Source organism: Arachis hypogaea, chromosome 19, assembly GCF_003086295.3.
Source record: "Arachis hypogaea cultivar Tifrunner chromosome 19, arahy.Tifrunner.gnm2.J5K5, whole genome shotgun sequence".
NCBI classification, from domain to species: domain Eukaryota; kingdom Viridiplantae; phylum Streptophyta; class Magnoliopsida; order Fabales; family Fabaceae; genus Arachis; species Arachis hypogaea.
Genome location: NC_092054.1, coordinates 151,844,247 through 151,866,880, shown reverse-complemented (window position 1 = coordinate 151,866,880; position 22,634 = coordinate 151,844,247). Strand labels below are relative to the sequence as shown.

General features: G+C 34.9%; 3 protein-coding genes across 14 annotated transcripts; all 3 read right to left on the bottom strand.

Moving 5' to 3' along the window:
• Positions 1–2,867: 2,867 nt before the first annotated feature.
• Positions 2,868–11,068, bottom strand: LOC112776068 (uncharacterized). 9 transcript variants are annotated; one of them, XR_011877846.1, is made up of 14 exons: positions 9,213–10,039; positions 8,902–9,121; positions 8,724–8,824; positions 8,027–8,148; positions 7,850–7,941; positions 7,294–7,399; positions 6,581–6,735; positions 5,530–5,657; positions 5,143–5,264; positions 4,709–4,806; positions 4,331–4,596; positions 4,114–4,247; positions 3,478–3,841; positions 2,868–3,394 (listed from the first exon to the last, which is right to left on the bottom strand). XR_011877846.1 is itself a non-coding variant. In XM_072228026.1 (14 exons), the coding sequence occupies exons 2-14, from the start codon at positions 9,117–9,119 to the stop codon at positions 3,349–3,351; spliced, it is 1,893 nt and encodes a 630-aa protein (XP_072084127.1). In that variant the 5' UTR covers positions 9,120–9,121; positions 9,209–11,068; the 3' UTR covers positions 2,868–3,348. The 9 variants fall into 9 exon arrangements, 6 of the variants coding, with proteins under 6 accessions (XP_072084127.1, XP_025675826.1, XP_025675824.1 ...); XR_003189785.3 differs by having other exon boundaries at positions 4,114–4,222; XR_011877847.1 differs by having other exon boundaries at positions 4,349–4,596.
• A 502-nt stretch (positions 11,069–11,570) lies between these two features.
• LOC112776078 (transcription factor bHLH128) lies at positions 11,571–15,904 on the bottom strand. Of its 4 annotated transcripts, none has more exons than XM_025820054.3 (7): positions 15,120–15,810; positions 14,428–14,750; positions 14,205–14,336; positions 13,838–13,903; positions 12,994–13,072; positions 12,825–12,893; positions 11,571–12,074 (listed from the first exon to the last, which is right to left on the bottom strand). In XM_025820054.3, exons 1-6 carry the CDS (start codon positions 15,487–15,489, stop codon positions 12,847–12,849), a joined length of 1,017 nt encoding a protein of 338 aa, XP_025675839.1. In that variant the 5' UTR covers positions 15,490–15,810; the 3' UTR covers positions 11,571–12,074; positions 12,825–12,846. The 4 variants fall into 4 exon arrangements, with proteins under 4 accessions (XP_025675839.1, XP_072084128.1, XP_025675840.1 ...); XM_072228027.1 differs by having other exon boundaries at positions 15,111–15,627; XM_025820055.3 differs by lacking the exon at positions 12,994–13,072 and having other exon boundaries at positions 15,120–15,904.
• A 4,725-nt stretch (positions 15,905–20,629) lies between these two features.
• LOC140182421 (uncharacterized) lies at positions 20,630–22,053 on the bottom strand. Its single transcript, XM_072228618.1, has 3 exons — positions 21,841–22,053; positions 21,225–21,546; positions 20,630–20,865 (listed from the first exon to the last, which is right to left on the bottom strand). The coding sequence occupies exons 1-3, from the start codon at positions 22,051–22,053 to the stop codon at positions 20,630–20,632; spliced, it is 771 nt and encodes a 256-aa protein (XP_072084719.1).
• Between the last annotated feature and the right edge of the window lie 581 nt (positions 22,054–22,634).

Genomic DNA, 22,634 nt, shown 5'->3' with positions numbered 1-22,634 from the left:
CACACTTCCCTTCTCCAACCCTTCCCCAGTTTCTTTAGAGATTACTATGAGTTTTGAAGGATAATTTCGGGAACAAATTTGAGTAATTCTTAATTTCAGGGATTACTTTAAAACTCGAATGGAAGTTCAGAGACTATTTTAAGATTTAACTTTATTAAGAATGAAGGAGAGGTATCTATCATCATATTTCTTATTAGTGTTTGGCATCAAATAATGAGTAATAATAAGACACATTCAAATCTTTTTATGAACCAAGTCTAATTAATTTAAACAAAAAAACTTAGAATAATATTAATCATAACTGATTTTTGTTATGTTAGATCAATTTAATTTTATTTTTTTTTTACTAAAAATAGAGAAACTCAAACCCACGACCTCTTAGATGAGTATGAGAAGACTATGCCATTTGAACTATAACTCATTGTCAGATCAATTTAATTAGATGTAGTTAAAATTTTTTTTGAATATATAGTATTATTCTATAATAAACAACTAGTTTTAATAATTATAGAAAAGTTAAAGAATATACATACATATTATTATAATAAATTTCACATTACAACCTTATAATATACAACTCTTTTTTAGTATGATTATTAAGTATCCATCATTTTCAAAGTAGTTACATATAAGTTTATCTAATTATAAACTTATTGAAACATCCAGAAGGGAAAAAAATGAAAAAAAGGGGGAGGGGGGATATGCTATAAAATAATGATTTTTGCATATGGATACTTAAGAAACGTCTGAATTTCCATCACTCTTTCTAACTAATCTCGGAATCATTGCCCCACCAACACTATTTTTCCCCCCTATGGGAGGTACATTATTAATACTAACTTCCGTTGCTTGTTCTATTTAAATGAATTTGAAGCCAATCATGTGGGTCACTTTCTTTATTTTGTTCCTGGGTTGTAATGTAACGTAATTGCTATTTATCAATTGTTCTATATAAGAGTGATAGAAGCTTCCAGTGTTTAATTCAATTGCTGGCGTTTCTTGAAACTTCTCACTAATTTGGAACCCTATGTTTCTCTAAACAAATTAAAATTGTAAACGTGGAGAATAGGGAAATGAAATTGTAGTGTCTCCAAATAAGGGAAGATAATGGAAACCTAATTGACATTTTTAAAATATAGTATGGAGATAAATAGAGACGTTATATTCTTACTAGTCATCTTTATTTTTTAACGTATCCTATTTTTTTAAATAACTCTCGCTTGCTTACACACTGATAAAAAGGGTAAAAAGTAAAAGTAATCTAAAAATTTCTATAATTTTAATACTGATAAATTTAAGATGTATTTTAAGTAATCTTTTTTAGAAAAGATTATCATTTAAGAATAGAATAAGACGTATACTACAAGAATATGAAAATCGTGCAATTTATTATAGGTAGCAAAAGGTGTAGATAATGTGGCAGAAATCAAAAGGGAAAAGGGAAAAGGAAAGAAAATGCAGGAGCCAGGAGGGGGTACCTAATAATAATCTAATAGAGACTAGAGAGAGTAGAGGGACAAGCCAGCAAGTGGCAACCTTATCCAAGTACTGTCCCGGTGTCCCCTTTCTGTGTCTCTTACTCTTTTAAGTGAAATAAAAAAAAAGCCAATAAAAAATAATTGTATAATAAAAATTACATTTAACGAGATCAATTTTAAAAAGAAATATTTGAAAGATTAATTCCCAGTAAATACTAAATAGACAATAGAGCATCAGCTCCGGATGAGGACGTAAGTACACTTGTTATTTATTATATTATCTCTAAGTTTTTACTTGGTACCGGCGGCTACCGTTCATTTCATGTTTAAATGTTAGTAATAGAAATGATAGGTCAAGATCTTTTAAAATAAGAAAACCGATAAAATGATAAAATGAATAATTAATTATTTTAAAATTAATATAATAGAATATATATTTTATAGAAATTATAAAATTAATAATAATTAATCTTTTATATTATTATTTTATCAAGTTTTTTTTTATTTTAGAGAATTCAAATTCTAGAATAATGATAGCCTAATAGATTGGGGCATAGGCCCCAATACCTAACTGATGGCTCCTAGCTAACGCATATTGACTTGACCAAAAACAACACAACAAAGTGAACAAACTGCCCTCAATGTGTGTTTTGTGTGTTTCGTTTTTCCTCAAAAATCTAATCATGCACGCACCCATCATCATATCATTGCACTAGATATTGCAGAGTGGACCAACACAAGACAAGCTTACAGTAAGCAAGATGCATTAATTGTTACCATCTTTTTTTCTTTAATTTATTTGCATACGGAATAATATTCTATAAAGGAGAAAATAACAAGCTAATGAAACCAGGCATGTCCTTACCTTTTAAGCTCTCTAGATGTTGCTACTTGCCTTCCGAAAATTGATGAAAGTCAATCAACAACCTATAACTAAACACCTAAAACTCATATATGCAATGCACTCATAGGGTTAAATTTTGTAAAACAGTATATCAAAACATAAATTATGTCAACACTAGTATTACGTTCTATCTTACTACTTACTGCTACAATCTTATGCAAATTTAAAAATAGTTGCTACTTAATATGATAACCATCATGGTATGCCTTCAAAAAAAAAAAAAAATTCAAGATCTGATTGAGACAATAAGTAAGTTACTACACGGCAACATCACGTACTCTGGGAACAATATTATATATTAGATCGAATTGCTCATCAATTTTAAGCTTGCATTCCATTTAAAATTATATAGCATCCTTGAAGACGAAGCAACAAACTAGCAAGCACTTTTGGTGACACTTTTTCCATCAAATCATCTAAAAGACAATCATTCTTACTCGGTCTAAACTCTCAAGGTTGCCTCATTGTGTAGTTAACAAAAGATATAACAATAATGCAAATAATAATGATCCAATATAGAGTCATTCATTGTTCTAAATACTTTTGTAACAATAAATAAATAAAGAAGAAAGAAAGAAAGAAAACTAGCTTCCCTACTATATATATAAACTTTGTTCTATTTCTGGGGAGATGAGAGAAAGAAAGAGAATTGGTTCCACTATTCTATGGCAAAATCACGTGGTAACGTGTGTAGTAAAAGCAGATCATGTTGGCACATTTTGAAAGTATAAAGCTGCAGTAACTGTTGAAGTATGGTGTTGAATTATAATGGTATTTTCTTCTCAACACAGTCCTCCAATTATGTTATTGAAGAGCGAACTTGACAAGATTGAATGCTTATTATCTGTTATAAATCTTAATCGCAATTGTAAGCAAAACTATAAGAAACCTGGATCCAAAAAATAATCCCGTTGAGACTCGGTGTTAATGGCAGAGCGAGAACCAGATGATGTGAGGTTGGTTCCATTAATCATCTACAGATTTCATTAACTTTTTCAATGCATCATGACATCTGAAAACAAAAGTGTCACAGTTAAGTTCTTTACTATATTGTAAGAAGAAATGATTAAAGGACGGGATTATAATTTGCCATACCTCCAGGGGAGATGGTCAAGGAACATGGATGGTGAAACAATAATATCTTTGAAGTTCTCTCTGTTTGCTAAGTAAGCTTTATAAGATTTTCCTGAACCCCCAATTCGCCATGGCTTAATTGAAGTTTGAGGTTTATTCTGTACCGGTATAATATGAATGACAAGTCCTGGCAGATACATTTCTGGGGGATCACTATCGGAATGCGACTTAGAACTTGGAACAGTGTCTATAAACTGAGTCACTGGATCATCAACTGAACTTGCATCTGTAGCAAAAGGATTTGTAAGTTCAGCATTATCAATTTCAACAATATGGTCCTTTCCCTTGGTGTCAGCCCAGAGCGTATATTCTCCACACTCATTGCCTGATATATAACAGAATGCAGTTAGCTTAACAATATAAGCAATCACCACCAAGCCAATAAACATAATAACTTGAGAGGGAAAAAAAAGATATTTGTACATACATAGCTGACATTATTGAGAAAAAAAATGAGTAGAAGGTGAGAAATGAAGGGGAACACATTTGAAAAAAAAAATAAATTTAGGTAACTTTTACAAATAAAGTGAAGGAATCCATAGCATGTCTATAAAGGGAATACTCAAATAACACTCCTAGTATAAAATGATTTGCCACCTTCTTCAGAGTCAAAAGGATTTGCATATTGGCAATGCTCAGCTTCAACAGCACGCTCCCTTTTGGGTTTCTCAGCGTCTTGTTTCTTACTACCTGCTACAGCAGAAATCTGAGAAAAAGTACCCTTCACCAACCTAGTTTGATGAATCATGAACGTAACACATTATTTCTATCACTCATAATAGAAGCAGCTATATTCATATAAAAGAGAAGACACCTCTTTTGTCAGTCTCACACTGGCTTTTGCAGATTTGATGGTTTAGATCTTCCTGAACATTGGACCCTGAATAATAATCAGGTTGATCCTCTGCCTCAGATTTATTTCTCTGATAGTTGCTTACATTCAGAAACCGATGGGCAAGCCTGAAAATCATGGCACTATCTGCTTTAGGATCTTGCGACAGTGATGTGATTGCAGCTGCCCTTAGCCTCATAACAGATCCGATTGAAAGGCGTGATGAAAATTCATTTCCATATATAATGCTGCATCATAAAGAACGAAACCAACCAGCAAACAAACTGAAAATGTTTACCAAAAGGAATCAACCACCACCAAACTAGTGGATCAATTTCAACATTTTACTAGTACAAATACCTTGTTATAAACTCTGAGCAAGCATTTGCCACAACAAAATCCACACATGGGAGTGGCCCAAATGAATAAACATGCAGGTTAGGGTATCGACTATAAAGCTGTTGAAAAGACCAAGAATCTATTTAAAAATATAATCAAATGCTTAGACCATGTAATGGGATAAGAAAAAAGAAACTAAGCATTTACCTCTTTCATCCTAATTAAGGGCACATGTTAATAAAAACCTATTTATATTTAATGAACTACAATTTTTAACTCTCATGTAACTCGGTTTCTCTAAATCTTCATATAGGTCCATCCAACATAAAAGTATTTAATTTACCGAAATTACATTTCAACCAAGTTACATAATTCTGAATACAATCAGGCTTATATCTACTGAAAAAGAAAAATATAAAGCAAGGTATCATCCTTTTGAGTCAGAAGTGCTATACTTGCAATCCAAGTAATGCTGCTATAGCTCCCCCAAGTGAATGCCCAACTATGCGAATGTTATACCCATAGCACTCACAACCAACTCCAAGTAACTGAGAAAGAAGCCCATAAGATTCAGTGCCTGCATTTCCGTTTAGTAAGAAAGTCAAATGTTTAGACGCCAGCTACATGGATTAGATGCACCAAAATATTCTATCATATAGAGACAATCAAATATCCAAAATAAATATGATTAGAATTTTATTTTGGGGGTTGAATCATTCTACTTAATTAGTAACCATCCAGGGGTGACAATTTCACTCTCAAAATAGCCAAAGTGTTTCTCATAGAAAATCAGGAAAGAGGAAGACAAATCAAATAGATGAAGAACCCAGAGCATTTCTTACCGTGTATATCAGCATTTCCTTCAATCTGCATAAAAAGCTCACGTGCAGCCTCCACTATACCAGAATGTGCATGATGCGGAAAAGATGAAGTAACAATTTTCTTTATATTGGAAGGAATGTGGCTGCAGCTGCAAACAGGAAAATAAATATTGAAATGAGGAACCAAAAGTGTGTGAATTTGTAAGAGATTCAGATCAGCTTGAGAAAATAATAAATTGCATGTTTGAAATGAAACTGTTATGGTATATGGAAGAGAAACTACAGAAATGAAATAAAGAACTAAATATGGATGTCCTAGATCATTGTGTAAGGCAACATTGATAGTAACACAGGATAACATATCATAAATCAGATTTCTGCATTAAGTGAAAAAGCAGCATAATTACATCAAACCATGTCTCTGATATGATTTTTTATAATACCAGAGAATATGCAGTGGACATGCACTTACAGATTTATTGGTTGTGTTAGCGCATTGTTCACCAAAATTAAGGACACTGACTAGACAAGAAAAGGTTTTTATCAAAATTGGGCACTTTTTGGGTGCTCAAAATATTATTATCTCTGTGCTACCATAAGCTATCCACATTAAATCTACATTCTGAGGGTACCAGGTGTTGATAAATCAAGCAAGTTGTCATAAAAAGCAATTACCAAGAAAGTATTTCTCAACTATAACAAGAATTCTTTCATCACTTCCAGAGGAAAGACTTAAGCAAACTCTAATATTGTACAGTAGCTATGCTGTGTAATCAGATTTCTGATTAGTGGGTTGACTATCTATTTACAATAGCAAAGCAATAAATATTAGACTGTGGCTTCCATGTTTTCACTTTAAATGAAAACTGTGTGTGTAACTGATTTAATGCATTATATTCTTCAGACACATTAGTATGTCAATGTGATTATAGGCTTTACCAACTATAATGTGTCAGAACAAGAGTCACAACTCATGAATCTTATAAATGAGCAACTTTTTTCTTCCCCTCTTGTGCACTATATCTGCTTGTGAATGTGTGCAGAGATGAGAAAGAGGGAAACTGGAATATACTTAGTCAAACCAGCCAAGTCTTTTGTAGAAAGGGTGCATTCCTTGCATAACCCATCGGTTATTAGGTCCTCAGGAGTTTCAGTTCCACGTATAGTAATTACTACAGTCCTCAGATGATGCAGAACCACAATAAAGTATGCAGCTTGACACTTGAACTGACATGAGTATCAAAGAAAAAGCAACACTCTTATAAATATAGGCTAAACCAATACGAACAGAAATGTTCACAACAAATTACACAAATTGGGTATGCCTTTTGTTTCATCCTGAATGCATGCTCACATTTAAATTACAAGACATACAATCATCATATATATGGTGATTAATTCAAATGAAATACAGCAGCAGTAACTTCGGTCAGTCAATTTGCATTGTATCATTATATGTAAAAAAGCCGCCTGAATGACGTAATATTTTATGCTCCTGCATAATCCTAAAGTGCCTAGTTCACTCATTATGTTCAAATTTATCAAATTATTATATTAAAAGTATAATCCAGTTTTCAAAGAAACAATAAATCTTAGAAATGAGATAGACTAGCCTAACAAGCAAGCTTTCGTAAATTCAGGTAGTAGAACAGTGATCGAGTCTGAATTGTGAAGGCACTCTTGAAAGCCTGTGTCTCTAATAGGGACTTGGATAGTACAGTATGCCAAAGTCTCTAATAGTTAGCAACTCATGTAGAGCACATAAGAAAAGTTAAATTCTCTAACCTGGCTGACTCGCCCTTGTCTGAGCACTTCTGGAGGCAAATTAACATACTTTAAGAATGCTGCTGCATGACCTCGCCACCAGTTATCGCCCTCCAATACAGGTCGACTAATAAGTTCACATTGTTGAAAATGAATACGATTAAAAGAAAAGAAATACGTTCATCCAATCTATATATAATAGACTTACTACAAGACAAATGACAGAAGAATCTTTCTAAAGTAACGCAAATAAATTAAAGCTCTCCAGTGGTGTTGTATGTCGTAGATGCGTAATATATGTTTCAGAGTACATAAGTAACAGTGACTGCGTTGACCAAAAAGGTATAAGTTTCCAACCAGTAACCATATGTTACGAAGTTGCCAGGAATTCAGTTAATACACGGTATTGAACATCTGACAAAGTACCATGAATTGCATGACCAAAGAGATAAAATCTGTTGGCTACAAATCCATGCATAAGAAAATATGAAAGAATTTCGTACCAAACTCAATAAATCATCAGTTACAAGGAATTCAATTATGCACAAATAAAATTGAATATCCAACAAAATCCCACCTATTGCGTGACCAAGGAGATAAAATCCCTTGTCTATAGAGCCATGCACATGGAAATAGGAAAGGATTTCGTCCCAAATCAAGCAATGGACCCTGCATCATTGAGCATGAGATAAATCTTCAACACAAATTAGTAAAAATAAACTATTAGTTAGAAATAAGTTCTCTAGCTCAATACTGTATAAGCAGCTTCAGCAAATTTATGAAGAGCTGCAGCCTCCCTCATTTTTGCCTCTGGTAGTTCTATGGCATCTTCATAGGATTCCGAAGAGTTCTCTTGGCTTTGAAGTAAAGTTAAACCTAAACAGCAAAAGACTTAACGTGATACGCTACAAATGTCTAACATTAGGACACAGCTAAATTGGGGCAGTCTTTAATCCAAACAAAAAGCGAGTAAGGTCATTAACGTAATAGCATTCAATATATCATCTATCTTAAAATGGCCAACTAAGGCACTAACACAAATACAGGAATACTACTGTTTGAATAATAGTATAAGTCTTGTAATAGCTATATCACTCAACTCGATGTACTCAACTACATGTTCTACTGATTCCACTAATAAACAAAATCACAAAAGGCACTATATCTATTATATTGATAAGGTACATTTGTGGACTCATCCAATACATTGATAAAGAGGAAAAAGAAAATTTAATAAACCACTAAACAAGTGAGTGGCCTTCCAGTCCTTTTTGTCTGAAAACTGAATTTAAAATCATTGTTTCTTTGTTTCATGATGATATTACATCCACCTTATTTAACATAGCTAGTTAAGCTACTGCTGAAATCACCTAATAGGATAATGTTGCAGAACGAATACCAACCAAAATTGCAAACATGACAAGTTCTTATAGAGTGAAATTTGAACAAACCTGCCAAGAGTTCCATATGGCCAGTTCCCGTAGCTCGATAAGCAACAAGATCGCCTAGTAATCGTGCCACTGAATAGACCTCATCCTCTTCCAATGCACTCCTACAATTCGGAAAGGTCAGAATTAAGGTATAATGAGTACCTTTACAAGTAAACAAAAGCACAGGGGAGGTTTATACAAGTATTTAACCCGGCCGAGACAACACAAGGTTTCGCGAATGCCATTGTCGAATACCTCCCTATAATGGCATTTCCAAGCATCATCTTGTGATTCATAGAAAGATCTCCATCTGAGAACATCAGATCCTGCAAAACACTGCAGTACGGCGACAAAACTCACCATGATCATGAAGAAAGAGAGCAGCCTCTGCTTCCACAACTGCGATTTCCATTCCATCGCTGCATTACGAAAATTGCATGACTGTATGAACGGTAAGGAAAATTCAGTTGATAGAAATGAGAATGTAAGGAAAAGAAGGAACTCACCTACCTAAAGGACAAGCAGAATCGGTGGATAAATAGGCAGGAGACTTGATTAAGAGGTAACCGGCGCAGACGAACTGAATCACGGTGAAGACGGATGTGCAGCGACTCCACCAAAGCCATTTCTTGTACTTTTCGCGGCGATGGAGGCGGAGAAGAGAGTCGGTGGAGGCGTCGGAGGGGGAGTTGAGGATGAATTGCGCGGCGACCTGTTGGGCGAGGGCGGTGCGGAGCATGAGTAAGAGGCGGAGGAGGGCGGCGACGGAGACGATGGCGAAAGGAGGGAGGAAACGGGGGCGGCAGAGGGAGTGGATTTGGAAGATGAGGTAGGCACCAATGAGGAGGATAAAGAAGTTGCAGAGTCCTAAGAAGAGGCTCAAGCCTCTCATCTTGCTCGCACCTTTCAATGTCTTCGTCGTCGTCGTCATCATCATCGTCGTCGTCAGACGCAGAGTAACGATGGCTGGAATTCTGTTCTGCCTCTGCAGCACCTCCCGGCGTCGCTCACTCAACGTCTCTTACTCTCCTATTCATACTCTGATGCCAAAGCTGACGTGTATCATAAAACGACTCGTTCTCGCTTAATGGCGTATCGCGCAAATCCGGAGGAGAAAACACTTGAAAAGAGTTTAGCGCCTTAGCGGCACTTTATCCTAAATGTCTCTTCTTATATGGAAGAGTAAATTACCATTTGTACCCACGAAAGTTGAAAACGCTGACATATCTATTCATAGAAAAAAAAAAATTACCATTTGTACCCATAAAAAATTGTTTTTACAGGCAAAATTATCCAAATCCTAAAAAATTATCTAAAATCCCTAAATTACCCTTATCTTCACCCTATCATCTCCTTCCTCCCTCCTCTCTCTCTCAATGTTCTCAGCCACCCAATCCCTACCCTTCTCTCCACACTATCATCTCCTTCCTCCCTCCTCTCTCTCTCAATGTTCTCAGCCACCCAATCCCAGCATCAACCACAAACCACCGTCTCACCCTCCTCATCATTGTTCACTCTTCTCCGCTAGCAACGTCGCGGACCTCCGCCAGCCCAGGAGCACCGCGCCAGCTTCTCCTCGCCACCATCACCATCGGCCTCAAACCAGAGCCTACCGCGTCAGAGGCCCTCCTCTTCAGGCTACCTTATCGCCGCTATAGCCAACCCTCTTCACCTCTTTCTGCATCGTAGAACCACCACTGCCGCTGCCCTTCCAGTTGGGAGGAACAGCGCCAACCCTCTCTCTCTGTCAGGACAGGTGTCAACGACTCTAATGACGAGATCTGAATCAAAATCCGTCTCCTTGAGGAGGCCGGCCCTGTCGGCAGTTTTGAGGCCCAAGAACTGCGGCGAGCGGGTAGTGTGGAGTTGGCGGACCTGCTACGGGATTACTGCGACGACGTGGGACAGGGATTCCAGCTTCTGGGCCTCTAAAGGTGAGAGCTTTACTGAGAAGCCATGAAAGACAGTGTCGTAAGTGTGAAAGACGGTGGTAGAGGCGGCGGTGGTGGTGGTTTCAGCTGCAGTGGCATGGTTGATAATAGAAGCAAGAGAGGATTCGTACCAGTACTTGTGGGTTGGGAAGATGGAGGGCTTGGCTTCATGGTGGACTTGTACCGTGAAGGTGCTCTTCTTTTCCGGGGAAGCGGCAGCAAGTGTTGTTGTGACTGTGAAGATAAAAGAGAAGAGAGTGTAGCAAGGAGCCATTGGAGCAGCGGTGGGGACTGAGTGGGAAGTAATGGTGAGAGTGTGTTAGAAAGGGAAAGAGGAGTGGTGGCTGGGTGAAGAGGGTGGTGGTGGGATTTGAGATTAGAAAGGAAAACATGGGTGGTGGCTGGGTGAAGAGGGTTAGGGTTAGAAAGGTGATTGGGTGAAGGAGGTGGTGTGGTGGTGAAGATAATGGTAATTTAGGGATTTTAGATAATTTTTTAGGATTTGGATAATTTTGCCTGTAAAAACAATTTTTTATGGGTACAAATGGTAATTTCTTTTTTCCATGGGTAGATATGTCAGCGTTTTCAACTTTCGTGGGTACAAATAGTAGTTTACTCTATATGGAAACTAAAGTGCAGTCGACTTGACGTGAAGTTGATACTTGAAAGCCGTTAAATGATTTGACTGATTTAACTAAACTTTCATTCAACAGCTATCAAATATCAACTTCACGTTAAGTCGACTTCACCTGAATTTTCACCCTCTTCTTATATGATATGTATGATATGAAGTCAATTTATTTAAGAATTAATAATTATCATCTATACAGAGATATATGTACACAAGAAATTATATTTCTAATGCCGTCTTTTATTTAATAATTTCTTTTATGCTTAAGTGAATATTTAATAAAAAAAATACATAAATACAAGAAAGTATCATAAAATACCTTATGGATTTTAAATTTAAGCCCAAAATTATTAGTAGACTAAATTTATGATTACAAAGATAAGTACTTATGTTCCTAATCAGTGAATGAAACTATAGCGGGACAGATAATTCTTTATAATTCATCACGTCCGAGCTTCAAATCCAGTTTCGATAGCACACAAATTAGTCATCGAGTGTATCAGCCAAAATCCAAACAAGAACAGAAATCTTCAATGTCAGCTTCAAAGTCTCAATTCTTGAGGAAAAAGAAAAAGCGTTTCCTAGACTAACAGATTACAAACATACACTATGTACAACTGTAGAATTGATAATCTACAATCATTCTATTCCTGTATTATTCACTTCATTAGGAAGGTACAAAATCTGTTTCATTCTATCCCATCAAAACCTTTACTTCTATGTGTGTTGCCATAGAATCTCGGAGAACAATATAAGTTATGAGCTTGGTTTGCATCCACAAGTGCAATTGTCAAGTTCAGTGTGAAGCTTCTGAAAGAGGGAAAGAGAGATTATTTAATTTAGATCAACAGGGGTATTATCAATTAACTAATGTATCAATTCATTATAAGAAGCATTTCAAGTATAGAATAGAATCAGGAGTGATTTTAGCCATTGATCTCAATCATAATATATATAGTTGAGATCAATGGCTAAAACCAACTTTATGATTGAGACCAAAGGCTAAAACTATTGGAATACCTGATTCCTTGATGCATTTGAAATGTTTCCTTCTTTATATTACATATCAGATTGTTAACTCTATACCATTCAGTGCTGAATCCCTCATCTTTGTGGGTCAATGATGTTTTCCACTTTAATTATACTTTATTACTTTTCATATTATAGCTCAGGTGACAAGCAATGAATGGTAGAGAGCAACAACAGCTTTTATGCACTAGATGGAATCTGATTCTAACAGTGGTATACATGGAGAAATATTTTTATGTGAGCAAGAAGTGTAGGATTAACTTAGTCTAAAGTCTAAACACATTATATATGCACCTAATAATAAGTAATTTCTTAATCTATGTTCTTTTGTCAAAAGTGACTCTAAAAAGTGAAAGGAAGAGTGGAAGACTATGTTTTTAATTAACGTCCAAAAGCTATGTACTATTATTAAATTTCTAAGAATACACAATATTGTATTCCTATTTCCCATGAAGCTTTTTTTAATATATCAGTTAATATCTGGAGACAATATGTGCTCTATACAGTGAACACTAATATATTTTTACGCACCTGGACTTGAGTTTGAAGACCTTTAATATGTTGAACTGCCAAATCTAGCATGTCTGCATAGCTTGTTTGCTACAATGACATTTTTAAACAAAATTAAGCCACCTGTAACGTGTACTTTACACAACGATCTGACATAAAAATTATATGGTATTAACATAGGTTGATTAACCTGATTCAATTAAGGGAAGAGATTCATCTATGAGACATAAGGATTTTAGAAATACCGGTTTCATTGTATGAGGCATGTACTGCAACAATTGAGATTAAGAATGAAAACCATATATAAATTACACAAAACCTACTGTGTAATTACAAACTGATGTAATGTTGTAACAACCACCAAGGAACCATAGGAGTTGGATGCATTCTAATGTGTCCTTAAAAAGAGTCCAACCACAGAAAATATAAGAAGATTAAGCATGTGCTCTGAAAATTTGAAATTCATTGGTAAGGAAAGCAATGGTGTTCTAAACCAAACGAGACTTGGCATTCCTAACATCACTATTTAATTAGGTAGAAACCATGAGAAAATAGGCAAGAAAAATGAAGAGAAGTGTGTTATTCACAACCCCAAGACTGATATCAATGTGATATTAGCTTAGGAAGAAAATAACAATACAGCTACAGCAGAAAATGGAAGAAACCAAAATGGAGCACTAAGCAGCTCCATGCACCTATTTCCAGAACGAAAGCCTGAATATAATCAATAGAGTTGGTTACAATAGGTGTCCTCCCATTACTCTAATTCTCAATGTCTATTTTCACATTTTCCCTTTCTTCTATGCACTCTAACCTAGTTTCTAACAAATTTTGCCAGTTAACATGTCTGTTGGAGATTTAGTAGTTTATCTGTAAACAAGAAACAGATATGCTGATATGCAGCATCTCTGTATTTGAAGTTATATTAGTATTGCTTTGTAGTCTGACAATAAAAAAGATACTCCTTAAGACATAGTCACTCATCTAAGGATGCAAGTAAAAAATAACATGGTTAAGCAAGAAATCACCATTACCTTATCCATATTGGGTACAAGTTCCTGCAGTTTCTTCAGCTTACCGCTTATTCTAGTTCTTCTCTCCTGAATACATGAAAATTTGACAAAAAGGGAGAATGGAAATATGGAATTACGTTATTAGAGAACTGGAGAATTAAAAACACATTTATCTGATATAAATAACCTATCAAGTTCAACAGATGACATTTGGTATACTTGATGTACAAGATCACAAACCAGAATAGAAATTGGATCTAAAAGGGGAAGGAAAAACACTAAAAGCTAAATAGAAAAGCGTGGGTAATGTTTTAGCTACTGGGGTATTGACTGTTTTGTTTCCCTTGAGAATATTTCATGTGAGGAACAAGAAGTGTAATTAACTGACCCGTTCTGCAATGCTGCGGGGGTGAGTGGCACAGCCTCGCTTAGCACGGATTTTACAAGGGACAGAGTCTTCAGGAATGTGCATTAGCTTCTCCATTGTTGCCATTTCAAGAGCAGTTTGTGGCAGACTATACTGAAAGGGGCAATGAACGAATATTGTGAAGAGCAAAGTGAAGCAGCTAATAGCAAATGATAGAAAAAGGAAGAAAGGAAGGCGTTAGTACCTGAGAGTCCAAGGCAGTGAGACAATTGAGGATGTCACCGTCAATATTTTTGGAGCGTTTGGAGGGCGGGGCGGAGAAGACAATGGAGCTGGAGTTGGAGTTAGAGTTGTCCCAGCAGTGGTCCATTGCATAAGCACGCTCAGAAGTGGATGCATCCACCACAACGCTCTCGCTTACCTCTGATATCTGAGAGAGAGAGTCTTGCCCGGTGAAGCTCATCTGAGACTTCAACCTCCCACTGTTAGAGCCGTAGTTTCCTCCTCCGCTGCCGCCACCCCCTCTTGTGATCGTGAACCCACCTCCACCTCCCCCTCCACCACCCCCTAATCCAATCCAAACTCAACAATATTAACGTATATTTTCCCAATCATATTCATTCTCTAGTCCTATGTTAATGTAATAATTGACAAACCTAACAACAATAATAACTATGATCCAATTCACTGTTTTCCCAATTGTCTATGTTCAAATTTCAACATCTCATATAATCTACATTCTATACTCAAATATGCAGAGGATTTGTGCAGTTTGATTAATTAATTAAATAATTAATGATTAATTCCTTTTTATAGTAAAAGTATAAATTATGTACGGAAGCCAAATAACGAAATTAAAACCATTCATAGAGAGAAGAAGAAGAAGAAGAAGAAGAATATCAGAAAGTAATAATAACTACTAAATACTTTGGGTACCAGCATTGTCAGCAAGGTTGGAGAGGAAGCCGGCGGGGGAGCTCCTCTGGCGGAGCAAGGAGGAAGAGGAAGAGGAGGATCCGGCGAAGGCGTCCTGCTGAAGTCCGTACGATCTGTGAAGGTTATGATCTTTGGAATTGTCGTTGACTTTGGAGGTGGACTCGGAGGACTCCCCGGAGAAGTAGTGGGATCCCGTAGGCATGAGAGGATGAGGATGTCGGGGGCCTCCGGCCCCTCCGGCTATGACGGCATCGACGGCTGTGCGGAGGAGAGAGCCAGGGGCTGAACCGTAGCGGGTCAAAGCGGGTTCAGAAACGGTTGAGTTGTGAGCCTGAGAAGAAGAGGAGGAGGAAGAGGAAGGTTGGTACATCTCAGCTGTTTGATGAAATGCCAAATAGGATTATGGATCGAGCTTACAAGGTCCAAGCTGGTTTTGCAGGTTTGGCAGTTAATTAAATTGGATTAGAAAAATGGAGAGGAAGAGAGAGAAGAGATAGCATGATGGATGCCAAGTGGGATGCCACTTGCAGAATAGATTATTGTGACAAGTGGGGTGTCTGCCTGTCACGTGCAAGTTTGCTTACACAGTCACAGATTCCCTGCATCTCTCCGTAAACTGACTTCATTCATGGTATCTCCTTCCCCCCACCCGCCCACTTGACGGATATTTCATCTCTCTATTTTATTCCTTACCGAAGAATCTTTTTCTCCCTCTCCAGTGCCTTTTATATATCCACACACACACAGTAAACTACCAACCGGCTCTCTATTCATTCCTCATAATAATAAGAAGACTTTCTTTAAAGTAAGAGTAAAGTATAAAATTCGCAAACAACTTTAAAATTTATCCCAAACATTAAAAATAAAAATAATATTTTACTCTTAAAAGAAAAACGATCCACTTTTTTTAATTTTCTATTTTCATGACATAAAGTGATTTCTATAATTATTTTTCTGCTAACTCTAAATAAAAAATACGGACATATTAGATTCAGAAACGGTCAAAAGTCTAATGATCTCTAAATTTAAATTAATTAGAGATTTATTTATCCTTAACAATTTTTTTAAATTATTTTTTATCTATTATAATAATATTCGTTTTTTGATAAATTATTAAATATATTATGTAATAAGTATAAATTAATTAATAAATTATTAAAATTTAAAAGTATTATTTATTATGAAATTAAATAAATAATTCTCTTATATAATTTTTAAATATATAAATAATAAATATTGAAATACGATTAATACATTAATAATAGTAACTCTATAATATATTATTAGTATTATGATTTAGATAATTTTTACAATAAAATAAAAATTAATGAACACATTATTTGATATATAGTAATTTTTTCGGAATAATAACAAATTTAATTTTTTCTCTCTTTAAACTAAATTAATAATTCTATTTGATATTTTTGCACTAAAATACACTATGAATAGACTACTAATACTAAATGAAATAATATATATATATATATATATATATATATATATATATATATATATATATATTATGGTGACTATTTATAAACTCAACAAGTTCAAAGCATCAATAATATTATTAATATATTAATAATACATATTGTCATAATTACGATTAATAATATTATTAATCTATTAAATTTACATGTATTTTACTCAAAATATACGTAAATTTTGGGTTAAGTACGATTTTGGTCCCTAAGGCTGCATTTGTTTCTAAGAACAAGAAAAGACAAGACATAAAAGATAGAAACACAAATTTTTGTGTTCTTATATTCTGTTTGGTGATAAATTAGAATAAATTATGAAAATCTAATTTATTCTCATTTTTCCATTCAAAAAATCTGCGACGAAAAATATAATAATAAAAAATATAATTATGAAAAATTAACAAGAATAATAAAATAAAAAATAAGTTGTATCCCTTATTAGTGTCACCGTGTCCTTTCTATCAGGATAGATACAAAATATACTAGTTCAATGTCTTTAGACACAATGTCTTTATCCATGTCTTCTCTGTTAAACACGATTTTGTGTCTCAGTGTCTCTGTAAACAAACGCAGCCTTAACATATTGGCCGAAATCTTTTTTCGTCCGCTACCTTTTTTTGCATACAAAATCGTCCTTTTTACTTAAATATTAAAATTTTGAACCAAGTTACTCATAATAAAAAAATTTATAAAATTAAAAAAAAAAGAAAAAAAAAAAGAGAACGAGAGTGTTTTTTCTCCTACGAAGGGGAAAGGGAAGAAGAAGAAGGGGGAAAGAAAGAAGAAGAAGAAGAAGCTGTCCACAATCCCCCTTTGTCTCCGCTTCCATTGCCACTTCCATACAGTTTGGTCCCTAAGATAAATACGATTTTAAAATTAAGTTAAACCTTAAAGATAATTTTGTATGAAAAAAAAAGAGATTTTGGACGAAAAATTTTTTGACCTATACTTTAGGGACTAAAATCGCACTACTTAACCCTAAAATTTTAATTGATTTTGAATAAAATATATGTAAATTTAATTGAATTTTGTTATACATAAAATTTTAGTTAATCTACATTATTTTTATATTGCTAAATTTCCATCGATTTATAACCTTATAAGAAAATGTATTATTAATAGATTAATAATATTATTAATGTTTTGAGTTTGTTTTGTTTATAAATGATTTTCATAATATATATATATATATATATATTATGTTTTATTTCATTTAGTATTAGTAGCTTATTCATAGTGTATTTTATTGCAAAGATATCAAATAGAATTATTAATTTAGTTTAAAGAGATAAAAAAAATTAAATTTGTTATTTCTCAAAAAAAATTTATTATATATCAAATAATGTGTTCATTAGTTTTTACTTAATTGTAAAAATTATCTAGATCATAATACTAATAGTATATCATAAGATTATTATTATTAATGTATTAACCGAATTTCATATTATTTATATATTAAAAAATTATATTTAAGAATTATTTATTTAGTTTCATAATAAATAATATTTTTATATTTAAATAATTTATAATTAGTTTGTACTTATTATACCATATATTCAATAATTTATTAAAAAAATAATATTAATATAATAAATAAAAAATAATTTAAAAAAGATTTTTTTTAATTAATAAAGAGTAAACACCCAATTCGGTCTCTGTCCATTTTTCATAAGGACAAAGCGATCCCTGTCCAAAAAAAGTACGTCCCGGCCCTGTCTTTGCATTCCGTGAGATATGGCGGTCCTTCTGTGCCTTCCGGCGTTGAAAACAACCGGAATAAGCATACGTGTCACTTAACGGTGATGAGTTGGCTGCCAGGTGTCCTTGAAGTGCCAAGCTGTCAATTTAAAAATGGACAGGGGTCAATCTGTCCCTACCTCCCAAACAAAAATGCTGTCGTTTTAAGTGGGATGGGAGGTTCAAATGCTGCACTGCTTCACACTATTCTCTGAAAATGTATCACTGTGTTCAACTGTAAACCCTAGGACAACATGGTTGATAGTGAAGAACGTGAGTTGACATCAAATCGGCGAAGTGGGAGAGTTGAAAACGAATCAAGTTGAAGTTTGAAGGTTACCGGGAGTGTGGGATCAAGGTGGAAGAAGAAGTGGGTTGCCCCAGAGTGTAATTGTAGAATTTATACAATTTTGTTCATGTCTGGAACCGATATGAACCCAAACAGACTATTCTTTCGATGCCCATATTTTAAAGTAGGTTTATTAACAATTAAAATTTTGTTCACTTTGTTTCTCATTGATGCTCATACTTCAAGGTAGGTTTATCAAGAATTAAAATTATGTTCACTCTGTTTTTCAATAGATTCATAATAAAGAATATTATTTTGTAGACTCCAACACCTCATTGCAAATATTTTTATTGGTTTGATGATTATGTTGCATCATTCAATGAGGATGCTGCGAAGACTCTTTTGTTCGGAGGTTTGAAGCTGAATCAGAATCATAAAGAAGGTCATTCTTCTGCAGATGATAACATAGTTAGGGAGTTAGAGAAAAGATTGGTTGGCTTAGAAATTCATTTAAAGAAAGCTAGATTGAATTTTAGTCAAATTAGATGCAGTAGTGTTGAATATGTTATGTTGGCATTTGTTGCTGGAATTGTAGTTGGAAACCTGTTTAGTGGTGTAGTTTAGAGAGATCAATGTTGCTTCTGGAATACTGTGAAACATGGTGATCTTGGTTGTTAAGTTATTTAGGCTATGGCATTTGTTGCTATTGATTACTTTTGATGAATGAATATAAATATAATTAAGCTGCTTTTGTTTTTATATGTTCGTTTATTCAATTTTAAAGACTGCAGTAGTATACATGATTTTATAATAAATATTTGTTGAACAAAATAAGAAGCCATCTGTTAAAAATTGAAACTTAAGACATGATACCATAATAATAGAATAAGGGAATAATCATAACAACCCTTAATAATATAGTTATCCAAAAGAATATTCAACCAACTATATCACTGGTTGCATGTCTTAGCATCTAATTATATAATAACAAAAGCAAGGGCAACACAAGGTCCCTAATCAACATAGTTGTCGTAGCAAGTAATCTGATAACCAAAATAGACACAGTGTCCACATGTTATTGTCCAAATTATCTATTCTTCCTAGTTTCAAACTTTTAAAACTAGATCAACTACTCAATTCTTGTTAGGAGGCCTAATCCCTAGAGTGGGGATGAACTTAAAAAGTCTTGATGCAGTTCCTGAAGTTGCTGCAGCCATGGTCTCAACTGATACTCCTGTTGATACACCTTGGTTCGTTGGAGCAGTGGGTCTCACAATTGGTTGCTTCTCCCTAAAACATGGTGCAGAGTTGGTGTTGAATTTTGTTGCAGGCTATCCTCAGAGAAGATCATAGCAAAGGTCATAATTAAATTAAATAGAGATTACTAATTTAACTTAGGACCATTTTTTACCTCATCTGCTTGGGGTGCAGACTGGAAGACATTAATTTCCTCCCCTTGACTATGGTTCACTGATTGTCCTATTGCAGATGTTTTGAGAAACTTCTTTTTGTTCTTCTTTGCCTTAGCCTATCATAAATGGTAACTGTTAGGATAACAAATAAATTAGTGTTATGCTAAATAAAGATCCTAAATTGGCATAAACTCACAGCAGCATCTAATGTAGTTTCCTCAGCATTGGCAGTTGAGTTGTTCTGTCATGTTTGCTGAACCTGTTTAATCGTCAAATCACAAGATTGGAACACAAGAAGACTCAACTAATTAAGACACTTAACTCTTTAACTATATATTTATAAGACAGTTAGCATATTAAATATATTTTGAAAGTGAGTCATCACTTGTTGGATTATACCTGCTGAATGTTAGCTTGGCTTGACTCTACAAATTGCAAAGGCACTTTCTTTGCCCTTCTCTCTTTCTTTGTCATAGATTTTCAATTCGGGTCTTGAGGTGCATTGGTACAAGTCTTGTAGTAGTGTCCTAGCTGACCACACTTTGAGCAAGTGACCTGAAAGGTTTTTCTACATTTGTTTGGATTCATCTCTTACTCAACCGGGTCTGATATTCTCTTCATATTTGGCCTATGAGCAGCTCTTTTGATTGGAGGAGGAAGAGTCTTAGGAGCATCCGATTGTACCCAGTACTCTTCACTATTAACCGGTTTAATGCAATGTGAGTATGTAGCTTTTACTGCTTTCATTGTCAGCCACTTATGCACAAAATCTTCAGGCCTAAGGCCCATCTTAGACATGGCTGCCACTGCATGTCTACAAGGCATACCTATAGACATGAATTCAATTTACCACATGCAATCAATCCTATGTAACAAATATACAATTTTACAAGTACGAAATAGTATTCAAAACAAGTTTACCAGTTAGCTGTCATAGGTTGCATGTGCATGTTCTTTCTTCAAGATTAACCTCAACCTTGTGATTTTGACAGTGCACTTCAAAAAGAACTCTGTTACTATCTCCAGCCCAGATAGCTTTCCCTTTTTGGCTTAATGAAGTCGTCTAATCTTTTTTGCTGCATTGGAGCTAAAGCGCTAACATGTTTCTCTAGCTTCTTTTTGTGTGCTGCCATCTTCCGCATTAGATAACATCTTAAATCCTCGTACATTGTTAGTATTGGCTTACCCCTGTATACCACTATCTTAGCGTTCCAAATTTCACACATATTATTGGTGATATTGTCAACCTTGGGTCCGGGACTGAAAAACACCTTTGACCAGGCAGCTGGATCAAACCTATCAAGATATTTCCAAGCTGGAACACTGATCTGTTTCAGCTTTTCCATAGCTGCCTTGAACTCAATTTGTGTGGTGCAACGTGCACAATCCCATACAAGTTGCTTGGTGTTTTGGTCCTTAAATTGCTTGATGAAATTCTTCCAAATGTGTAGTACGCAGTTCCTATGAAAAGCCATTGGAAATATGTTCTTTAAGGCTAATGCCAATCCCTACTAGAAAACCAACAATGCAATCTAATAACCCAATTTGGACCAACAATGCATATCAATAAATAAAAAAGGCCATTAAACAAGTTCAGACCAACAAATCATATCAATAAATTATAAGATATGAGATTCTCACAATTCAAACCAACAATGCATATCAATAAATAACAATGAATGAAATGAAACAACTATTTTTTAATACCTTTTGCTAGCCTGATATAAAGTTCCAGCCCCTTTCCGTGCTATCACCTAAGTCATGCTGAAGTTGTGTTAAGAACTATTTCCAAGTGTCCTTACACTCATTTGACACACTGCAGATAGTAGCTGACCGCCATAATAGCCCTTAAGAAAACAACCGTCTAATCCAATCAAAGGCCTGCATCCTTTTATAAAGCCCTTCTTGCAAGCATCCAAGCTTATATATAGTCTATCAAACAAAGGGAGAAACTCTAGCTGAGGTATCATGTCTAATCTTGCAGTTGAACCAGGGTTTGTCCTATGCAGTTCCATCAGGTAATTCCTAATCTTACCATATTATGCTCCTTCGTCGCCAATTACCTCCTCCCTAGCTGCCTTAAGTGCCCTGCTTATCATTTTACCACTCAGTTGGATGCTGTAGTCTTCGATCATGTATTCCATAGCTTGCTTTGGCTTCAAATCTGGCTGAGTAAGAAGCCTCTTAACTAACTTTGAAGTTACCCACTGCCTATAAGCAAGGTTGCTGCTGAAATCCCTCCCACAATTATACTCATTGAACAAAGTTTTTACTTGAAAACATCCATGTGCACTATTCCATGATGTCAATATTAGCCATGAATAATTTTCACTTGCACAGGCTGCCTTGACCTTCTGCTTCTCATTCTTTAGATACATAACATCTTTACCCTCATATACGAAATAATCCTTCAGCGCACTCTTAAATTCTTCCATTGTAGTGAAGGTTTGTCCAACTTTAAATTCAACCTTTTCGTACTCAGTTTCTTCATTAAAGGCATCATATGCAGTCTTCCCTTCATCCTCAGATGATACTGGGCTGTTGAATGCTTCACTTTCATAATCATATGGCTTGTCATAATTTGAATCCAATTCCT

Bases quoted from the DNA above. Each gene is read 5' to 3' on its own strand.
- LOC112776068 (XM_025820039.3), bottom strand. From the start codon at position 9,639: ATGATGATGACGACGACGACGAAGACATTGAAAGGTGCGAGCAAGATG. The intron at 8,825-8,901 runs GTATAAACCTCC...TCCGAATTGTAG, and splicing joins CTCGGCCGGGTTAAATACTT to GAGTGCATTGGAAGAGGATG. The intron at 6,736-7,293 runs GTTAGAGAATTT...TACTCATGTCAG, and splicing joins GACAAGGGCGAGTCAGCCAG to TTCAAGTGTCAAGCTGCATA.
- LOC112776078 (XM_072228027.1), bottom strand. From the start codon at position 15,489: ATGTACCAACCTTCCTCTTCCTCCTCCTCTTCTTCTCAGGCTCACAAC. The intron at 14,751-15,110 runs GTATTTAGTAGT...GGATTGGATTAG, and splicing joins TGACAATGCTGGTACCCAAA to GGGGTGGTGGAGGGGGAGGT. The intron at 14,337-14,427 runs GTACTAACGCCT...TGCCCCTTTCAG, and splicing joins TCACTGCCTTGGACTCTCAG to TATAGTCTGCCACAAACTGC.
- LOC140182421 (XM_072228618.1), bottom strand. From the start codon at position 22,053: ATGGAACTGCATAGGACAAACCCTGGTTCAACTGCAAGATTAGACATG. The intron at 21,547-21,840 runs GTAAGGACACTT...GTTTTCTAGTAG, and splicing joins CTGCAGTGTGTCAAATGAGT to GGATTGGCATTAGCCTTAAA. The intron at 20,866-21,224 runs GTAAGCCAATAC...TCATGTCTATAG, and splicing joins TAAGATAGTGGTATACAGGG to GTATGCCTTGTAGACATGCA.